The 22,780-nt window shown below is 39.0% G+C and overlaps 1 protein-coding gene across 3 annotated transcripts in view; it reads left to right on the forward strand.

The window, feature by feature from the left end:
- ADGRV1 (adhesion G protein-coupled receptor V1) overlaps positions 1-22,780 on the forward strand; it is a 774,317-nt gene that overhangs the window by 318,834 nt on the left and 432,703 nt on the right. For all 3 annotated transcript variants that reach the window (XM_073624499.1, XM_073624500.1, XM_073624501.1), the window contains 7 exons: positions 2,785-2,908; positions 10,192-10,330; positions 10,973-11,158; positions 15,147-15,379; positions 16,134-16,282; positions 16,696-16,894; positions 19,687-19,906. In XM_073624499.1, coding sequence (XP_073480600.1) covers positions 2,785-2,908; positions 10,192-10,330; positions 10,973-11,158; positions 15,147-15,379; positions 16,134-16,282; positions 16,696-16,894; positions 19,687-19,906 — 1,250 coding nt within the window. The remainder of the gene's footprint in view (positions 1-2,784; positions 2,909-10,191; positions 10,331-10,972; positions 11,159-15,146; positions 15,380-16,133; positions 16,283-16,695; positions 16,895-19,686; positions 19,907-22,780) is intronic.

Below are 22,780 nucleotides of genomic sequence, written 5' to 3' on the forward strand. Positions count from 1 at the left end.
ATACTGTAAGGCTCGATTCACATTTATGCATGTTGTTTTTGAGCGTTATTGCAGCGCTTTTTGCTGTGCTTTCTGCATTTTTGTAACCACATTTTTACTGTGATCCACCACAAATGAGTATCAGGCACATCATACCCCTACCCATTCACCAAAAAAGCAGTGAAATGTAAAAAAAAACAAGAGTCGGTTTTTGACTAGTCCTTTATTTTAAAAAATTGCTCTGTCTTCTCCCCTAGCCATCTTCTGCTGCCACCGTCTCTCCCATTGCTGCCTTCTCACCGAGCGATCTTCTCTTGCCGCCATCTCTCCCGGAGCTGTCTTCTCCTGCGCCGCTGTCTTCTTCTTTGCTGCTGCTGTCTTCTTCCTGGCCGCTGGTTACCCGCTAAAAACAAAAAAGTCTGCTCTTGTCCCGATGATGTCTTCCTTTGTTGTGACGTTCCTCGCTGTCTGACATCTCTTATGTAGCAATGGGGGCATGTGGTCTGGTATGGTTTAGGTGGGAGGCACTCGCTCTTCCCCTCCCTTTCCTGACCTGCCGCGCTGCATGCTCGGATAAGGGTCTGGTATGGATTTTGGGGGGACCCCACCCCATTTCTTTTTGACGTGGGGATGTCCCCTCCAAATACATACCAGACCGAAGAAAGACGTTTTTTTCAAGAATTTTTTTAGCCGGCATGTCTTTTTACAGTCAGCTGTCAGCAGGGAAGCCAGCAGACAGCTGATGACTCATCCGTTGCTAAGGACGCGGCAGCCGGCTTCCCGACCTGCTCTTTAGCAATCAGCTATATGCAGTGAATGTATCGCGGCAAAATCGCAGGAAAATTGTGGTAAAAACACAGTACTTGCATCTTGGATGCGGGTCAGTTGAAGCCTATTACATGCAAAATGCTGCATTTTGCAGGAAAAAAGTCCCCGGCCCTTTCCAAAAATGCAGAGGCACAAAAAATGCATTGATGTGAACGTGTTCCATAGGAACCCATGTATTAAAACAATTCCCTGCATTTCTGTAACATGCAAAAAGCTTCAAAAATGCATTAGTGTGAATCGAGCCTAAAGTGGGGGTCAGCAACCAGGAGATCATGAACCGGTGACTGGTTGATTACGGTGTGGGCTTGCTGACCCCCCATCCCAGCGCATCAAGCACAGTACAATGCACAGGGACTACTTGTAAAGTTGGATCTGTAGTAGGGAGCAAAAAAATGCATAAGCCAATGCCTCCTCTGTAGTGCTGGCTCCTGTCCCATGCTGAGTGATACCAACTGCACTCCACCTCTTATCCCAGCTAGCGGTATCCAGAGTAGTGCCAGCAGCAGGAAAGAAGAGATCTTTAGGTCAGTGAGAAGCAATAGACTGGGCATAATAGCATAAGGCTGCTTTCACACTGATGTGCTGCAATTTACCCACATCGTGGGTGCAGTGCAGTGTACCTGTAGCTTTCCTGCAGGTTTTCTGCACTTAGCCATAGACTTCTATTATATACTGTGGGTTTGGTGCACTTTCTGTAAGGGTTTTACCACCCCCTAACTTTACATGTGAACGAGCCCTATGGGTGCCGCTGCTCATTCACAAGTACAGCAGGCACTAGTGCTCCTCTGAAAAGTGATGTGAGTGTGTTTGACAGGTGGTGAGAAGGTGATATATTGCCGCCTTCACCACCTGATTCAAACCCTTGATTGCCATGCAATGCATGCGGTTGCCACACAGTAGTATGGCAATTAGAGGTTTAAATCAGGTGTGAGGAGATGACACTGTGCACAGTGATCTTTGACTTCTCCCATGTTTTTCAGGTAGATCTCCACCTCTTTTAGGTTGCCTACCCCTGCTGTAAAGAATATACAGAATACATTCACTATCAACTACAAACACATTTGTGCATCATATTTAAATGTGTTACATTGTGAAATACTGATACGCAACTACAGAGACACATTTTTTTTAAAGACTTTAAAATGTTTTCATTGAATTTACAGACATCATTTGGCTGCATATTTAGGCCTCATGCACACAGGACGTTTGGCCATCTCTCCAAATCGCCTTTCCACCTGGCATGAAATGAATTAATGCTCAAACGCTAAACGTGCCTAGTATTAACATGTGTTTAGGGGCGTCTATTGTTTTTTCTGCCTCTAAACACCCCCTGCCTGTAAACTCCTGTAAACACCTATATATGCCTGAACACATAGGTTAACATGCAGGGGCCTTTAGAGGCAGAAAAAAAAAGCCTGACGCCCCTAACAGCAGCACTAAAAATATCCAGTGTGTGTGAGGCCATGTGGAGGGTCCTATATGGACAGTTAGCAACCCTGACATGGTCCACAAAGTGAATCCATATAATTATTAGGTTGCCAAAAATGTTTCCCATATATCTACTAAATATCAAAATCCACTCAAATATGATTTTGCACTTCTCAAGTGGTAAATCACTCATGGAAACACAGGGAAGAGAAGATGTGTTATGCAGCTGATAAAAATTAATCCATAGACTGTATTGTTGAGTATATGTCATAAACTCATATTTTATTCACAGTAGAAATAGAAAATATTTCAAAAGTTTACACTGAGAAAATGTAACATTTTTAGAAAAAAATAAGGTAATTTTGGAATTGATAGCAGCAACATGTCTCAAAAAAAAAAAAGTTGCAACAAAAATATGGGTTTATATGATTTGCAAATCGTTGCGTTCTGCTTTTATGTAGATTTTACACAACGTTCCAACTTTTTTTAAATTGGGGTTGTACAGTAGATTGACAGTATATTTCTGACTTCTGTCTTATTGCTTTACAGGTACAGCCACTGTTGTTATTGCTGGGGATGTAGGAGCAGCTGGTATAGTTGGAATAGCCCCATCATCCCTTAATGTTCTCATTGGTGAGCCCTCTGGGAACTATAATGGAACAGTGCATATCAGGTATATGAATCTGTGTAATCAATATCATTTGTTTAGAGCTTCTTAATCCAGTGATTATAGTACATATATTATAATTTACTAATCACAAATTGGCCATTATGAAATATGGTGAAGTACAATGTGCTAAATTCTGTCTGTAGCAACCAACAGAACCATCTTTCAAAATTTGAATTGCTGTTTAAACTTCTTTTTCAATAAGCCTGAGTATTTCCATCTCCATATATATGTTGTGCCTCTCTTTGAGCATAGAGAAATAATAATGTCTGGTACATGTCTGTCTAGAACATAACCATTTATGTGTTTAAAGGTTAACTGACACCTCGTAAAGGTGAAGTTCATTGTTCAAGAAAGGGCTCTAAAAATAGCTTCAGGTACAGTTTACTGTACAGAAAACACTCTGTATATTTAGAATTATTCCCTGTCTTTAAACACAGCCTGAAATAGATGACCGTGTCTTCTAAACAATGACAAAGTATGACTTTCCATGCAGCACAGTCATTTCTTATGATGCTACATTGTTCCACTACTAACCTTTTATTATACAGTATAAGCCAATCTCATGTATACATATGCAGTATCTCACAAAAGTGAGTAAACCCCTCACGTTTTTGTAAATGTTTTACTATATCTTTTCATATGACAACACTGAAGTAGTGAGTATACAGCTTGTACAACAGTGTAAATTTGCTGTCCCCTGAAAATATTTCAACACACAGCCATTAATGTCTAAACTGCTGGTAACAAAAGTGAGTACACCCCTAAGTGAAAATGTCCGAATTGGGCCCAATTAATCATTTTTCCTCCCTGTTGTCATGTGACTTGTTAGTGTTACAAGGTCTTAGTTGCGAATGGGGAGCATTGTGTTAAATTTGGTGTTATCATTCGCTCTTATTCTCTCATACTGGTCACTGGAAGCTCAACATGGCACCTCATGGCAAAGAACTCTCTGAGGATCTGAAAAAAGAATTGTTGCTCTACATAAAGATGGCCTAGGCTACAAGGAGATTGCCAAGACCCCAGAACTGAGCTGCAGCATGGTGGCCAAGACCATACAGCTGTTTAACAGGACAGGTTCCACTCAGAACAGGCCTCACCATGGTCAACCAAAGAAGTTGAGTGCATGTGCTCAGCGTCATATCCAGAGCTTGTCTTTGGAAAATAGATGTATGAGTGCCAGTATTGCTGCAGAGGTTGTAAGGGTGGGAGGTCAGCCTGCCAGTGCTCAGACCATACGCCGCACACTGCATCAAATTGGTCTGCATGGCTGTCATCCCAGAAGGAAGCCTCTTCTAATGATGATGCACAAGAAAGCCTGCAACAGTTTGCTGAAGACAAGCAGTAGTGGACATGGACTACTGGAACCACGTCCTGAGGTCTGATGAGACCTCATCAGACCTTATTTGATTCAGATTGTGTCAAGCATGTGTGGCGGCAACCAGATGAGGCATACAAAGACAAGTGTGTCTTGTCTACAGTCAAGCATGGTGGTGGGAGTGTCATGGTCTGGGGCTGCATGCCGACACTGGGAGCTACAGTTCATTGAGGGAACCATAAATGCCAACATGTACTGTGACATACTGAAGCAAAGCATGATTCCCTCTCGTGGGAGACCCGGCCTGCAGGGCAGTATTCCAACATGATAACGACCCCAAACACACCTCCAAGATTACCACTGCCTTGCTAAAGAAGCTGAGGGTAAAGGTGATGGACTGGCCAAGCATGTCTCCAGACCTAAAACTAAACTCTATTGAGCATCTGTGGGGCATCCTCAAATGGAAGGGATGAGGAGCGCAAGGTCTCTAACATCCACCAGCTCTGTGATGTCATCATGGAGGAGTGGAAGAGGACTCCAGTGGCAACCTGTAAAGCTCTGGTGAACTCCATGCCCAAGAGGGTTAAGGCAGTGTTGGAATATAATGGTGGCCACACAAAATATTGACACTTTGGGCCCAATTTGCACATTTTTACTTAGAGGTGTGCTTACTTTTGTTGCCAGCGCTTTAGACATTAATGGCTGTGTGTTATTTTCAGGGGACAGCAAATTTACACTGTTGTACAAGATGTACACACACTACTTTACATTGTAGCAAAGTGTAATTTCTTCAGTGTTGTCACATGAAAAGATATAATAAAATATTTACAAAAATGTGAGGGGTGTACTCACTTTTGAGTACATGCGCCTTAGACATTGGCGCACAGCTTTCTTGTAAATATCTCCTAAACTGTGGAGGTTTAGGAGATATTTCATGCACCTACAGGTAAGCCTTAATATAGGGTGTACAACCACTTTAAATAGAAAGGGAGATGCCCTGGCTGGGCTTGTATCTAACCGAATCAACTGCAGGTGGTTAACCAATCTTAAATACAAGTGTTGTGGGATAACAGGTAACGGCAGAACCTTAAAAGTTAAAGCTATGGAACTACATGCACCATCATGCCTGCTGGTGAATAGAGGTGACATTTCAACAGCAAAGTTGCAGATGTGTTACATAGTTATAATAAAGTTACAGATGACAGTTCATTGAATTAATAGAGATAAACTACATTAAAGATGCTGATATATTAAAAAAAATTATAAAAAGTTAAGTTTAAATGCTACATTTATTGCAGCTAAATGTACTACCATGCAGCCAATGTCAAAACCAGGTCAGCAGAGCAACAGCCATGTCATTTGAAGCAAAGTCATGGTATTAAACCTACTAAGACTGTTAGCAAGGCTCGAAGCACATCTAACTTGCATTTTCCTTTCCCTAACAAAGCACAATTGCCTTCTTTTCTTTTTTCTCTGTTATATGCATATGATTCCCACAGCTTGTTTCTACTTTTTTCATCAGTTGTTGCATATGCAAACAAGCCAGGAATCTGGTACTACAGCTGAAGAGGTTAAGCAATGTGTAGCAAGGTGACAGCTCATGGTGCAACTAATTTACCCTAGGGACTTTTTTCAGCTGACCACCAAACTGCTGTAAATAATAATAAAAAAAAATAAATAAAAAAAATGTCATGATGTGTCATGAAGACCAGACCTAAACTGATTTCCTCAAACAACCCTCAACCATCACTTTGAGAACTATTCTTCACCATAAAAGTGACTCTCCTTTTGAAGAAGAAAGACAGAGGCACCACTCTAAGTGTGATATTTAAAAGAAATTTAATGAAATCTTTAAAAATAGTACTCACAAAGGTACATTATAATCAGGCATGTGGGTAAGGTGGTAGTGCTGCCAGATGTCCCGGGAGTAGTGTCCGATCAGGTTGCTGGATGGCAGTGAATCCGTACGAAGGCTGCGCTGCTGTGTGCCGATGCTTCTGCCGTTGGAACGCACGAGTAACCAGAGGGATGGGATCACTTCCGGGTCTGTGTATGAATAGGCAATGCGTTTGCGGAGCTACGCTCCTTCCTCAGGCCTAACGTGACCTCTGATTGGTCAGGACTTATATGGTCAGTGAATGATGTTAATTGGTACAGAAAACAATCACTCAGACTTAAGCACAGAACTAGAGGGCACAAGACTGATACTATTATGTCTGATTCCGAGATAAATGGAGGATGTCGTTGGTGTGTGTCAAATGCAATATGTTTCACAGAAATGAACATTGTGTATGTATGAGAAAAAATATATATACGACCAAATGCAGTATGTTTCACCTAAATGAACATTGTGTATGTATGAGAAAAAATATATACGACCAAATGAGACCTCTGTTGGAGTTGCTTGGACAATATATATTTATATCTGTGTTGGAAAATGGAAATGGGAATGAAGATAAAAAATAATAAAGACGAAAATGAAAATAAGAATGAAAATAAAAGTTAAAAATACAAATAAAATTGGAAATGAAAATAATGGGAATGAAAATAAAAATAAAAATAATGAAAAAATAAATAAAAATAAAAATAAATATAAAAAAATAAAAATAAAAATAAATAAATATAAAAATAAAAATAAATAAATAAAAAATAAATAAAATAAATTAATTAATTAAAGAAAGAAAAAAAATAATAAAAATAAATATAAAATTAAATAAAAATGGGGAGAAAATGGGAGAGTAATGACGGGAATTACTGATAACTGAGTTGCGAGGGAATGATCCAATGAATGTAGTGTCAGGCACTACTCTAATGGAGGTAGAGAAAACACATATAATAAAAAAAATATATAATAAAAATCGGATGACACCGAGAACCAGAAAAAAAGGGGGTTAAAAAAAGTGTGAAGAGAATGTAAAAGAAGGGTCTGATAAACAAGTTGACATGAGGTGTAAACATGAGGAGAGCAGTCAAATTAGGCTGCTCACTTCTATTTCCTCATTTAAACCTCCAGAGGCAAGAGAGTCCAAAGTATATATCCAGTACGTTTACCTCTGACAGAGACATTTAAAACGCTCTGCCAGTGGGAATGTACCGGGAATGGACTCGATGATCCAGACTTTGAGACCAGATGAGGAATGGTCATGTTTTTTGAGGAAATGGAGGGGAACTCTATGTGTGTCGTCTCCTGCTTCTACAAGACGGCGGTGTTCCCCAAACCTTTTCCTCAAAGTACACATGGTTCTGCCTACATAATGTAACCCACACGGACAAATTAAACAATAAATAACAAACTCTGTAGAACAATTATAAAAGTTATTGATCTGGTACGTCTGACCTTTGTTGATAAATTCCTTCTGACCATGTTGGACGTGGTTGCATGTGAGACATAATTTTTTACAACACTGATACATCCCAACTAAAGGAATGAGACAAGGAAATGTGATTTTGGAACTTTGTTGAGATTTATACTTACTAGGTGCTACCAGATTTTTGATATTCCTGGTTTTACTTTACATGAATTTAGGTTTGGGGGTGATAATGGATTTTAGGTGTGGATACTGAAGTAGAATCGACCAATGTTTATTGAGAATACGTTCCATGGCTTTGTGTTGGGAGTGGAACTAAGTCACAAATCCAACAGGCTGCACAATGGACAAATCGGTTTCACTGGTGGATGTGGAAGGCTCTGACAGATAGAAATCAAATGCTTCATCTATAAGTGTAGATGGAAATGCTTTGTCAATAAACTTTTTTTTTAAGAGGGACCCTTCTGTGATGTAGTCTGATTCTCTGGTGCAATTCCTACGTAAGCGACAAAATTGGCTCTTCGGGATGTTTGAAATCCATCTCGGGTGGGGACAACTCTGATGATGCAAAAAGGAATTGCCAGCTGTAGGTTTGATATAGTTTTTAGCCAATATTTTGCCTTCCTGATGGAAAAGTAACAGATCTAAAAATGCAAGCTGAGAACGATCATGCTCCGAGGTGAAGGCAAGACCATAGGCATTATTATTGCAATGTGTGGGAAAATCTTGAAAAAGGGGCTCTGGGCCATCCCAGATGACGATGATATCGTCAAATACCTCCCATAAATAATTCCCGTCATTACTCTCCCATTTTCTCCCCATTTTTATTTAATGTTATATTTATATTTATTTGTATTATTTTTTGTATTTTTATTTTATTTATTTTTTTAATTTATTTTTTTATTTTTATTTATTTATTTTTATTTTTTTATATCTATTTTTATTTTTATTTATTTTTTCATTATTTTTATTTTTATTTTCATTCCCATTATTTTCATTTCCAATTTTATTTGTATTTTTAACTTTTATTTTCATTCTTATTTTCATTTTCGTTTTTATTATTTTTTTATCTTCATTCCCATTTCCATTTTTCAACACAGATATAAATATATATTGTCCAATCAACTCCAACAGAGGTCTCATTTGGTTGTATATATTTTTTCTCTTACATACACAATGTTCATTTAGGTGAAACATACTGCATTTGGTCGTATATATATTTTTTCTCATACATACACATAGTTCATTTCTGTGAAACATATTGCATTTGACACACACCAACGACATCCTCCATTTATCTCGGAATCAGACATAATAGTATCAGTCTTGTGCCCTATAGTTCTGTGCTTAAGTCTGAGTGATTGTTTTCTGTACCAATTAACATCATTCACTGACCATATAAGTCCTGACCAATTACAGGCCACGTTAGGCCTGAGGAAGGAGTCTAGCTCCGCAAACGCGTCGCCTACTCATATACAGACCCGGAAGTGATCCCTCTGGTTACTTGTGCGTTCCAACGGCAGAAGCATCGGCACACAGCAGCGCAGCCTGTCATACGGATTCACCGCCATCCAGCAACCTGATCGGACACTACTCCCGGGACATCCGGCAGCACTACCACCTTACCCACATGCCTGATTATAATGTACCTTTGTGAGTACTATTTTTAAAGATTTCATTAAATTTCTTTTAAATATTGCACTTAGAGTGGCGCCTCTATCTTTCTTCTCCAGTACCTAGAGGACTGCTTCTTCCGTTCCAATGGGACTGCCTTCTACAGTGCCTTCATATGCATATTTACAATGGACAGTGGACTGTGTTACAGCCTATATGGACATTAACCAGTTTAAAGCTTTTTTGTTAATATTACCCATAACATTGTTTTAGCCCAATTCCTTAATTCATGCTTATAGTTGTACTCTTATGGACATTTGTTCCTTATGAGGAACGATAAGGTTGGGGGGTCTTTATTGTGTTGAACTCAGCGCTCACACTTACATGTTGTTGACTCTCCTTTTAAGAATACTAGTTTCATGGCCATCAGCTGACACTTTAGTTTCAATACTCTCTTTGTTGCTGGAACAAATTTAGATATAAGGAATTCTGACACTTTGACATTAGCTAAAGGCAGTTAGTCATTCAAAGGGCCTTGTTTTGTAATGGTGAAGACATTTTGTGGCTTATCCAAGCCACTCTTTTATCTCTGAGTGTCAGGAACATATCCCATACTGGTTTGGCCAGCGAGAAGCGATGCTGCAGGAGCAGGTGAGTGTTCTCTTTGGTGTCTTAGGCTGGGTGCACATCCAATGTTTCCCCACATCCAATTCGCATGACATGCAAGTTTGACCTGCTCTCGATGGAGCCGGTTCACACATGTCCGGGGTGGCCGCAGTCTGGATCGAAAAAGGGTCCTGTGCATGTTTGGATCTGGTTCAGGTGCAAATTCAGGCAAAATCTCAGACCTGAAATGCAGCTGAACCGATGAACAGACATGCACCGAACCCCAGGCACAAACCCCCTGCCACACATATGTGAACCCAGCCTTACTGATTCTGTAGACCTAGGTGGTACAATAATATGTGAAAGGTTGTTATGATTGCAGACGTTTGAGAACCATCAATAGAGAAATCTTTTTTTTTCTGGTGTTACTTTTTATTCTTTAGCCTTATTCGTGGTCCTGGGATTTTTGGTGAAGTGACCGTTTATTGGAATATAACTCCTGCTTACACAAGTGAATTTGTTGAGACATCAGGAATGGTTACACTGAGAGACAGGCAGTCAGCTGCTGTCATCAGTATACAGGTATGTGTAGGTAAATGTTTAGTGTATAAGTTATATATTAAGATTGGTCAGTTTGTCTGGTTTAGGAGTGCCAGTTTTTTGTTTCTTCCCCAAAAGTATTGTATGGTTTTTATAACGAATAAATAGCTGGTTTATACGTTTTTAAACCAATATTTGCAATATTTGCATTACAAATGAACACTTAATACAATCTATATGAAAATAATGCCTTCATCATTAAGGGTTATCTACATAGTCAGCACAGCAGGATCTATAGCCTGTTTGCTCACTTTGTCCGAGTAAAGGCTTGGAGGGTGTGTCCAATAGTGGATAAGTTACTGTGAATAATCATTTAAATGCTTGTGTGTATATTAAGTTTGAGCTGTTGAGATTGGTAAATGGGCTTTTCCTTAAATAGAAACCAAATCTTTCCTGCTAAAACATAATTGCCAAAGATGTTTGCGCTTTCATTGTTTCCCTGTGTCATTAACAATTTTAACACTTGTAGATGGCAAAAATGCTTTTATGCAGTGTTGTTTTACTACTATTAAAAATAGCATTGCTGCATTAAAGTATGTTGAAATCAAGCAACTATAGTACAAAAACATTTATATTTAGTGTATTTGAAACGTTTATTTCTTGCACCGTCTTGGTTTCATGTAGGCTGTGGATGACAATGTACCTGAAGAAAAAAGCTTCTACCAGGTGTATCTCAGCAAAATCAGTGACGGAGGAATTTTAAATGAATCCACGCGATTAGCAAATGTAACCATGGCTTCCAGCGATCTCCCATATGGATTGTTTCAATTTTCACAGACATTGTTAAAGATTTCAGAAGAAGCACAATGGGTAAACAAAACATTTTAATATACTTTTACTATAGATTTAAAGTATGTTTTATTATAGCCAAAGTGCATTTCTTTGGATAAAGGATATTGTCACTTCTACACTTGATTGGCAAATTAGTTTTGGCCACAACAAAACTGATACAGTTGTGTTCACTGGCAAAAATTTTTATATATGTAATAAGTGATTTTCAAATATCCTGACTGTAAACCTAAACATAACACCAAATCCTAAAGTTGACTTCAATCCATCTCCCAGATGTAACACTTACGAACTCCAGCTCTAAATGTAACTGTTAACCTACCTTCACTTAAATGTACTCCAAAGTCAGTAGTTGTTAACCAACTTTGATATGGGGCCTCAAGTGTAGCCTCTAATATTACTAAAGAGCTGTACATAATATTAAGTGAATGTAATGCTAAAGTAAGCTTTTAGAGACGCTTTTAGAGATGGCAGACATGCAACAGGAGATGGCCAGACATTATGGGCATGCTACAAGAGATGGTCAAACATGAGCTGAATGCTAAAGGAAATGGTCAGAGGCTCTGAATTGATGGAGAAAAGTTTCAATGGCTTGAATAGGCACCAAACACTCTTAAGAGCTGGACTGTAAGTGGAAAAGTGCAACATATGGTCCCTTGGCCCAAGGTTGAGTAACAGGGCCTTAAACCTCACTTCTGATTTCAGAAACATTGTGAGGTATGGGAGGAGAGATCACAGCACTTCTTTAGAAGCATCAGTGCAGCTATTGTTTCTATATTCTTTATGCTCACACTGGGGTCACTATACCAGCATGGTAAGTTCATGACCCTGGCTTCAAGTTGCTGCTTTTGAATTTATATTCCGTTCAGTGCTCCTCTTCAGTTTAGCAAAGAATAATCTTAAAGTGAAACTTTAGTCAGAAAATAAAGTCCTGCAAGATCACTTCAGGCTGGCCCTTTTTGCAGGTCTAGCTATGTAAAACATTAAAAATAAGTGCCTACACTGTTTAAAATCCTGTAATACACAGTCTCATCCTGCTCTGCACATGCTCAGGCATTTTAGGCACTGCTTAGTTTGTAGAGGCCGATCTGCTGATAGTCTTAAAGTGGAATTAAACCCTCCTATCATCTACAGCCAAGGAAGCTGCTTCTGTTTGATCTGAAACTGACATGGTGCTGCAAAGGTGATCAGTTATGACACCAAACATTTGATAGTTTGACAGTTTGGTTGAGGACTCAAGCAAATGTGACATTTAGCCATCCCAGTATTCCGGGAAAGTAACTTTTTTTAAAAACTGTTAAATGAATGGGTTTAGTTTCGCTTTATGATATACTGCTTCTCAGGGCCTCAGGGCTTCAGTAAAATGGCAGTTTCCAGCAAGAAGAAACAGGAATTGCTGGAGGCAATTTACAGCACACATTAATTTTGGTAGCATAATTATTAATGTGGAACGTATGTTCCTTGCTGAAGAACATTATTTTTATCAAGTTGTTATGGGTAAAGTTCCGCTTTAAAGCAGAGTACGTATTTAAGTGTAACAGTGGTTTAACAAAAATTTTATTTACAGAATGTGATCAGTTAATAAAACACTCTAGCATAACATGTTTACCACTCCATTTGCATTCACCACTGAAAGTTACTTAGTAGTGAATCCTGGTGGCTGCTACAAATAATGTTATGTATTCGCCTCACTTATATATCTCCCCCTGTGATTACCGAACAACAAACAGGGCAGTATTTGGAATGTATACCACCAATGAAAGATGATGCGGTTTCACGGAGAATGCACTCATTTTGTCCCTGTTATATGAGTATCACTGTAGAAACTCACTAAGAGCCTGCAGAGAATAATGAGATAGCCATGTTATTTAAGCTTAAAAGATTCTTGTGAACCCTCTCAGCAATCTAATCAGTTATGCTACTGGCAGTGGTTACCGGGTTAAAGAGTAAACATAATTGTAAATGCAGTGCTTAGGTGCTGCCTACTCTCAACCTGCTGTTTTAATCCATTGGCAATGGTAACTGGATGGAGCCAAACAGGACAAAGGAGCACATTCAAATTTCTTGCTATTTGCCTGAACTCAACTCAGGTACCCTTCACTCTACACGCTGAAAGACTGATGTTTATTTTAGATCACTGAGAAGAACTGCATATTACACATTCAATAAAAACGGGTCAGCTATACTATGAAAAAATATCAGTGCCTAACACCAGGATCATATATAATGTCCAGAGGAATACTGACTGAACCTTACTCTCCATGTGGTGGTATTCTATTCCATAGCCTGTGAATGCTCTTGCTGGATTGGACCACTAGGGAATCCCCCCCCCTTCTTTCCCTTTACTACCAGGCAAGCTCCTTTTCTTCCAATTTTGCTCTCCTCATACTTACCTTTTCATTTCTTCTCTTCTTTTGTGTCTCTTCCTAATTGAGTCTCTCAACTCTTTTTTTTTTTACCTTCTTTTTATAAACGGGAGTGCATGTTATCTACAGCAATGTGCAACTCTTATTAACCGGTGCACAGTGTTGGCTTTCATGTCATAAATTGATTGGTTACTATTTGGTAGCAATGAATACACTTTGTTGTGTATTCGAGACTTCATATGCTGTATGCTTCATTTTAATGTACTATTTGCACTATTTTATTGTGCCTAACTCTTTGTACACTGCTGCCTTGAAAATTCTTGAAAATTCAATAAAGATCTTTGCAAAACAAAAATATCAGCACCTAACTCTTTAATTGATCACGTGGAAAGTATTGTGATCATTCAAAAGCTCAGATACTTAATTTATGTTAATGTTTAGTATCAGCTATCATTGTACAGTACAGTATACCATGCTAAACCCTGGAAGAGAAGAATCTGTAATATATACATATTTTTAATGCAATGCTTGTGTAAGAAACGTCCCTGAAAATAATTGTTACCCAAGGACAATTACATTCATACACTTCTATTTCCTAATGTCTTTGTACTGCAAATTCCAGGTCAGATGAAACATCCTAAGGGAAACTATGGTATGGTTTCAGCAAGCACCACCTAATTATCATATTGTTTATTTGATATTTTCATTATTTTAATAATTTGGATTACATCTATACAGTTTTCACTTTGTTGAACAAAATTTTTATTATAGTATTTCATATTCAGCTTCTACATGTAGTAAATCAGGCAGCTGGTCCCATTGATTATTATTATCATTATTATGTAAGATTTATATAACGCCAAGAGTTTGCACAACACTTTACAGATGAAAGGGAGATACAATTACAATGCAATTCAAGTCAAGAAAGTTAGGCATTGAGGAAACAGAAACACATACTGTACAGTGTACAAGACTATTGAGAAGAAAGAAGAACCTGATTATTTAATGAGACAACATGGCTGAATAAAATTACTATAATACTCTAATTACTATCAATACATAGAAACAAGAGTTTAAATCTTTATTAAGATAAAATTATTTACATTAAGTTGTTGTTTTTCACAGTTATATCTAAAAAATGTAAAGACTATAGTATCCCTTTAAAGTAAAACTGTGCTGTCCAAATCAACTGGTTATCTCAACTTTCCCTCCTAGAAGGCAGCATATACTTACATTTCCTATGGCTTTCCTATGTTAAGTGGTGAGAGAATGTTCAGTCCTATATAAAATCCAAGCCAAGACAAAGGGAGAAGTCACATGCTATACCTGAATGTACTCTTGCTGCCTGAATTGCAGCAGTGGGGGTTAGAAAAGAAGGTAAGTTCTGTTGGAAAGGGAGGGAAGTTAAATTAATCTGATGTATTGCTTTTTATAGCAAAGCACATGTTTACTTCAAAAAAAAAAAAAAAAAAAAAAAAAAGGATTACATCAGGAAATAGAAAATCAGTTCAAAATTGAATCAGAATTGGTGAAATGCAAAATCGGATTGGTAGCTTTTGTCAACAGCTTCAATGCTATTACTTATTTTCTTTTATCCAGGTTTAATGAATCAGCCCCTAATTATTTATTTGTGTTATTAACAGATAAACATGACAATCTCCCGAATAGGTGGAACATATGGAAATGTTCAGCTGATATATCAAACCAAGAATGGGTCAGCACTAAGTGGCTTGGATTATACAAATACTTCTAGAGAACTTCTGTTCAAACCAAACGAAACAATGAAAGGTCTTTCTATAGAAATAAAAAATGATATTCTACCGGAAGGTCCAGAGGATTTTTTTGTTCTCATTACAGAAGTGAAACTTGTAGGAAGGTAAGGCACACACCCAACAATTATTAAGTGTTTATACAGGAAAAAGGAGTTATCAACAATTTATTTTGACTATTGGAAAGAGGCATCTTCATAATCTCCTCCTTCCAGCATACAGTTGTTTTCCAACACCATCAGTAATCATAGCATATACAGTACTCCCTTGGCTTTATGCTTGCATGTGGCTGTATTAAGTTTCTCATAGGCACAGTCCTCTTAGAATCCAGGGCAAAGTTTGAGTGGGTGATTAAGGGCTACAACCAGAATAAAAGATCCATCGGTCAGGTTGCAATATATTGCAATGGTATTTCAGTTTGCTAAGAATGAAGCTTGGAAATTAGAAAATGAATGTAAACATGAGTATTTTATTCAGGTAATTAATGAAAATTAAGGTAAAAGCTATTCTAGTGATCAAACCTTTTTTCCATTAAGAGATTTTAAACAAGAACTAGCAATCTTGCAAGATTAAAAAAAAATCCAGATCCAAGATTTGTGCCTTTAAGGAACTTTGATAGTCAGGTCACTGGCTACCCATTTCTCCTACCTGTCCTCTTCTACCTGCACTCTTTGGCAATGAACACTTCCAGGAATGTCAGATGCCTCTGTCCCGTGCCACGATCCATGGTTCCATCCTCTAATCCCTTTGTCACTACAGGATTCAGCGGTGATGTAGGGTTGGGAGGATGAAACCACTGTGTGAGGTAGGGAATACAGTCATCAGTAGAATATGTATATAGTAATATTTTTCTTTATACAGGAGCTATGACCATACAATTAGAGAAAACGGGCTACAGATAGATCAACCTCCTCTGATAGGAAATAGTTCAATGGTCCGAGTCATTATTCTTTCTAACGACAATGCAGAAGGAGTTATCGAGTTTGATCCACAGTTCACTGCAGTCCAAGGTAATTTATATTTTCTGTGTCCTTGCATAGTGTTGCCAATAACTCATTACAGTTTTCAGCTTCTAAAGCTCATGAGCACCCCATTTGTTTTTAAATGATACATGCAGTGTACTACAGCATACTTGTCTGGTAGTCAATAGAAAGGAGGAATCTTCCTAAACCCATGGCCCGATATAACCTGATTTAATGTTGCTCCAGTAGGAACAAACATGTGATCCACATGTTATAGAGTTGCTGTATATCATTGAATGCTGACGATTTCAGATGTGAAATACATGTGAAATTCACCACTCCTACCATGTCCAAAACAGTTTTTGTTTTAAAAAAAAGATCATACTATTGACTTATTGATCAGTGTGTAATCTTCCAATGTTTATCATGCTGTAAATAGTGTAAAATATTTTTTTTTGTAGTGGAAGAAGATGTTGGAGTGATATTGTTTCCTGTGCTAAGAACACGTGGAACATACGGCTATGTCACAGCTGATTTCATCTCCCATGACATTTCTGCCACTGTGGGTATAGACTACGCAGTCTCCAATGCTACAGTGGTGTTCCTGCATGGGCAAAATCAGAGCTTTATCAGCATCAGTATTATTGATGATGAAGAAAGGTAAATCATGGGTTGTAAATGATAATATATATATATATATATATATATATATATATATATATATTAATAATGTTTTTATAAAAACAAAGTCTGGTCTTGGGCCTTTTATATGTGAATAGAGCAGTAAAATAGATCTAATAGATTAGGAGAAGATATTTAAAGTGGAACTTTAGTAAAAAAATGAAGTCCTGCTACATCACTTCAGGCTGGTCCCTTTTGCAGGTATAGTTATGTAAAAAAAATTTAAAATAAGTGCCTATACAGGCAGTCTCCGGTTACAAACAAGATAGGGTCTGTTGAATTTGTTTGTAAGTCTGAACAGGTACAGTACATTTTTTAAGTGTAGATCCAGCCAAAAAAAAACATTTTTAAGCTTTTTGGATAGCATAAGGAAGGGTTAACACCCCTGTAACATTTGTTTTGCTGTCTGTGCCCCTGTTCAGAAGATTTCACCTCACTTTCTGTCCCTGTGACAATTGGATTTTGAAAATTTTGGGTTGTTGTGGAAACAAGGTTTGGTGATAAACCTTCAGAGGAGACGCCTTTTTCTCATGATAACTCTTATGCTGCGTACACACGACCGGACTTTACGGAATACTTTGTCCTGCCGACTTTTGACGGACTTTACGGCGGACTTAACGAATGAACGGACTTGCCTACACACAATCAACCAAAGTCCGACAGATTCATACGTGATGACGTACGGCCGGACTAAAACAAGGAAGTTCATAGCCAGTAGCCAATAGCTACCCTAGCGTCGTTTTTTTTCTGTCGGACTAGCATACAGACGAGCGGACTTTTCGACCGGACTCGAGTCCATCAAAAAGATTTGAAACACGTTTAATTTCTAGCTCCGTCAAACTTTTGGGGAAAAAAAGTCAGCTGGAGCCCACACACGATCGAATTGTCCGATGGACTCCGGTTCGCCGGACCAAGTATGCCATAAAGTCCGGTTGTGTGTATGCGGCATTATGCCCTGTACACACGATCGCAAATTCCAACAACAAAATCCATGTTTTTTTTCCGACGGATGTTGGCTCAAACTTGTCTTGCACACACACGGTCACACAAAGTTGCTCAGAAATTCCGAACGTCAAGAATGCGGTGACCTACAATGCGTACGACGAGCCGAGAAAAATGAAGTTCAATAGCCAGTGCTGCTCTTCTGCTTGATTCCGAGCATGCGTGGCACTTTGTGTGTCGGAATTGTCTACACACGATCGGAATTTATGCGAACGGATTTTGTTGTCAGAAAATTTTAGAGCCAGCTCTCAAACTTTGTGTGTCGGAAATTCCGATGGAATAAGTCCGATGGAGCCCACACACGGTCGGAATTTCCGACAACAAGCTCTGATCGCACATTTTCCGTCGGAAAGTCCGATCGTGTGTACAGGGCATTACAGGGGTGATTTTCCCTTCCTTGGGGTAGATTTCCTCTCACTTTCTGTTGTCTCCCTTCGTTTGTAGGGTCTTTTGTAAGTTGGATGTTTGTAACCCAGCGACTGCCTGTAATGTTTAAAATCCAGAAATACAGTGTCTCACCCTGCTCTGCACATGCTCAGTTGCTCTCTATTTTTAGACACTGAGACAAATTTGTAGAGGCCAATCTGCTGACAGCCTAAAGATTTACTGCTATTCAGGGGCTCTGGGCTTAGGCAAAATTGCTGCCTCCAGCAAGTTGAAACAATGCTGGAGGCAATTTACAGTAGACATGTGCAATTTGTTTCGGTCCGAATACAAATTCGGACAAATTTTTGATTATTCAGAGATTCGGATGTATCCGAATCTTCCGAATGGAATTGTAACGAATAGTAACAAATTTCATTGAAATTCGTTAAAATTCATTTTGTTTATTCATTTTCTAACGAATTCCAACTTTTCAGAAAGATTAGAATACGGATCGGTCAAAAAACGTACGACCAATTCGAATTCTGTGTGAGGTAATAGCTGGTTATTAAGCAGAGGGCCGGGAAGCCGGCTACCTGCATCCTTAACAACCATGAGTCATGGCTTCCCCACTGACAGATGAATTTAAAGAAAAGAAATAGAAAAAATGTTAAAAAGAATGCCAACATTTTTTTTTTAAATGCCGACATTTAAAAAAAAAAAGCCAACTTTTTTAAAAAAACATCGTAGGGGTCCCCCCAAAATCCATACCAGACCCTTATCCGAGCATGCAGCCTGGCAGGTCAGGAAAGGGGGGGATGAAAGAGCGCCCTCCCTCCTGAACCATACCAGGCCACATGCCCTCAACATGGGGGGATGGGTGCTTTGGGGCAGGGGGGGCTCTGCACCCCCCCGCCCCAAAGCACCTTGTCCCCATGTTGACAAGGGCCTCCTCCCGACAACCCTGGGCTGTGGTTGTTGGGGTCTGCGGGTGGGGGGCTTATTGGAATCTGGAAGCCCTCTTTCACAAGGGGGCTCCCAGATCCCGCCCCCCCCCATGTGAATGGGATGCTCGCTCACCCCCCCTTTCCTGAGCTGCCGGGCTGTATGCTCGGATAAGGATCCGGTATGGATTTTGGGAGGACGCAATGCCGTTTTTTTATTATTTTATTTTAGAGTGGGGTTCCCCCTAAAATCCATACCAGACCCGAAGGTAACCAATCATGTTTTTGTCTTTAATCCTCGGAGCACATGAACCAAGAAATCTGATCATTTTGGACAACTCATTTTACTGTTTTCTTTTTGCAAGTTTATTTTAATAACTAACCCTTAAAATATTACCAAAAATCTTCACGCCATGATAAGCATTAGTACATATCACTGTACAATTTTTTTTCTTGTTTTAGTGAATTTGCAGAGCAGTTTGAGATTCGCCTTGTGGGAGCAAGTGGAGGAGCTGTTCTGGGTGCTCACCTCTTGACGCTCATTACAATAGCAAAAAGTGACTCCCCTACTGGAGCTGTGAGGTTTCTTAACCAAAGCCAGATAACACTTCCAAACCCCAATGTGACCATCACAATATCGCTAGTGCTTGAGAGGACAGGCGGACACATGGGAGAAGCACAGGTATTGATATCAGCTGCATTCCTTTTGTGTTTTGAACCATTGATGTATAAGGTCCAAATGATGCACTACTGCACTTAAGTTTGCTTTACAGACTAGGGCCATATGTAACCAGCAATGTCTTTAAAGTTAACATGTTCTTTCCCCATACTGGGCAAAATAACAGGTTCACCTTACAGGAAGAATTTTAGAGGTAAATATATCTTTATTGATTCTACAAAATAACAGCGACATATAAAGAAAGCTAATGCCACGTCAATGTAAGAAAACAACCAATGAGTGGTCAATAGTAAGAAAAAAGAAAGTAAAAGTCAAAAGAATGGAGAATGGTGTCTCTACTCCATCCTTGTGGAGGACTGAAATGAAGTGGCCGCTGTGCTACTGTCAGAGGATAGGATCTGTTTGAGGTCATCTGAGGTGGAGAAATGGATCCAAATATACCATAAGATGGTACATTTCTCAAGAGTATTATTGTCCAACGCTAGCATTTTCTCTATGCGTAGAATGTCATTCACTGTAAAAACCCATAGAGATTGGGGGTGGGGGGTGATAGCTGTCAAAATAACGGTATAAGTTGGCGTGCTGCTAATAACAAAGAATGTAGCAGATTGCTCTTTTGTATTCAACGCTTCCCTGCTACCTGTTATATCAAAAGACCACCTGAGAAATATATTTTTGGGTATAGGGGAACACGTGGTGCTTACCCTGTCTCCTCTCAATGCATTCCTTAGGACCTTAGGAGTGAACAACAGCATGGCCTGACTGCCATCAAATTGTTTGGTGGGGGGTAACAGATGTAGCCCTATATATGCTTTAACTTTCTTAAACCTATAGAAGAAACTGGAAACTGCTGGATTAGATCAAGGCCGGGTTTACCATTTGGTACACTGAGGCCACTTTTCCCTTTATAATTTTTATTGGCTACACATTTATTTACATCATCAGTTAGAACTGTTATCACATATAGGGTTATATACACTTTACCATAATATTCTAGGCCTGGTTAGGACCAGAAAAACAAGGAACTGTCCGGCATTAAAGAGGTGATCTTAGCAGAGGAGTGTTATAAATGCAGGCTTCAGTGATGGAAATTCAGGAATGATTTGGGGCAACAAGGGGACTCTGGGAAGGAAAATGAAACCTGCTAAAAGTTCCCCTGCTAAAAGTTATAAACGAATCATGTTACTTTGCCTAGTATGGGCGAAATACAGGTTCACTTAACCATAATTAACTGTATGGAGTTTTGCTATACAGTTAAGAGAATAATATTAACTGGTGACTAATAATTGCATGGTAAGACAGCAAAAAAACTTTTGCTAGCTGTTTGGTTATTGAGGTTGCCACAGGGGATAATTCATTAAAAATTACATAATTTAATTTTCACTTTTATCACTCAGTTACATACAGAGGAGATTCAAATTTAGCATTTTCATATTATATGTTTGGATCCTTAAAGCAAATATAGCAAAGTGAAAAATGTACTCGTTTAGCAAATTCACTCTTGATGCGTTGTCTTTGAAATTATTTGCATATAAATGCATTGTCTAAAGAATTATATTTATATACAGTCAGGTCCATAAATATTAGGACATTGACACAATTCTAATCTTTTTGGCTCTATACACCACCACAATGGATTTGAAATTAAACAAACAAGATGTGCTTTAACTGCAGACTTTCAGCTTTAATTTGAGGGTATTTACATCCAAATAAGGTGAATGGTGTAGGAATAACAACAGTTTGTATATGTGCCTCACACTTTTTAAGGGACCAAAAGTAATGGGACAGATTAGTAATCATCCATCAAACTTTCACTTTTTAATACTTGGTTGCAAATCCTTTGCAGTCAATTACAGCCTGAAGTCTGGAACGCATAGACATCACCAGACGCTGGGTTTCATCCCTGGTGATGCTCTGCCAGGCCTCTACTGCAACTGTCTTCACTTCCTGCTTGTTCTTGGGGCATTTTCACTTCAGTTTTGTCTTCAGCAAGTGAAATGCATACTCAATCGGATTCAGGTCAGGTGATTGACTTGGCCATTGCATTCCACTTCTTTCCCTTAAATAACTCTTTGGTTGCTTTTGCAGTAAGCTTCATGTCATTGTCCATTGCACTGTGAAGCGACGTCCAAGGAGTTCTGAAGCATTTTGCTGAATATGAGCAGATAATATTGCCCGAAACACTTCAGAATTCATCTTGCTGCTTTTGTCAGCAGTCACATCATCAATAAATACAAGAGAAGCAGTTCCATTGGCAGCCATACATGCCCACGCCATGACACTACCACCATCATGCTTCACTGATGAGGTGGTATGCTTTGGATCATGAGCAGTTCCTTTTCTTCTCCATACTCTTCTCTTCCTATCACTCTGGTACAAGTTGATCTTGGTCTCATCTGTTCATAGGATGTTGTTCCAGAACTGTGAAGGCTTTTTTAGATGTTGTTTGGCAAACTCTAATCTGGCTTTCCTGTTTTTGAGGCTCCCCAATGGTTTACATCTTGTGGTGAACCCTCTGTATTCACTCTGGTGAAGTCATCTCTTGATTGTTGACTTTGACACACATACACCTACCTCCTGGAGAGTGTTCCTGATCTGGCCAACTGTTGTGAAGGGTGTTTTCTTCACCAGGGAAAGAATTCTTCGGTCATCCACCACAGTTGTTTTCCGTGGTCTTCCGGGTCTTTTGGTGTTGCTGAGCTGCATTCTTTCTTTTTAAGGATGTTCCAAACAGTTGATTTGGCCACACCTAATGCTTTTGCTATCTCTCTGATGGGTTTGTTTTGTTTTTTCAGCCTAATGATGGCTTGCTTCACTGATAGTGACAGCTCTTTGGGACTCATATTGAGAGTTGACCGCAACATATTCCAAATGCAA

This window comes from Aquarana catesbeiana, linkage group LG01 (assembly GCF_042186555.1).
Source record: "Aquarana catesbeiana isolate 2022-GZ linkage group LG01, ASM4218655v1, whole genome shotgun sequence".
NCBI lineage: Eukaryota > Metazoa > Chordata > Amphibia > Anura > Ranidae > Aquarana > Aquarana catesbeiana.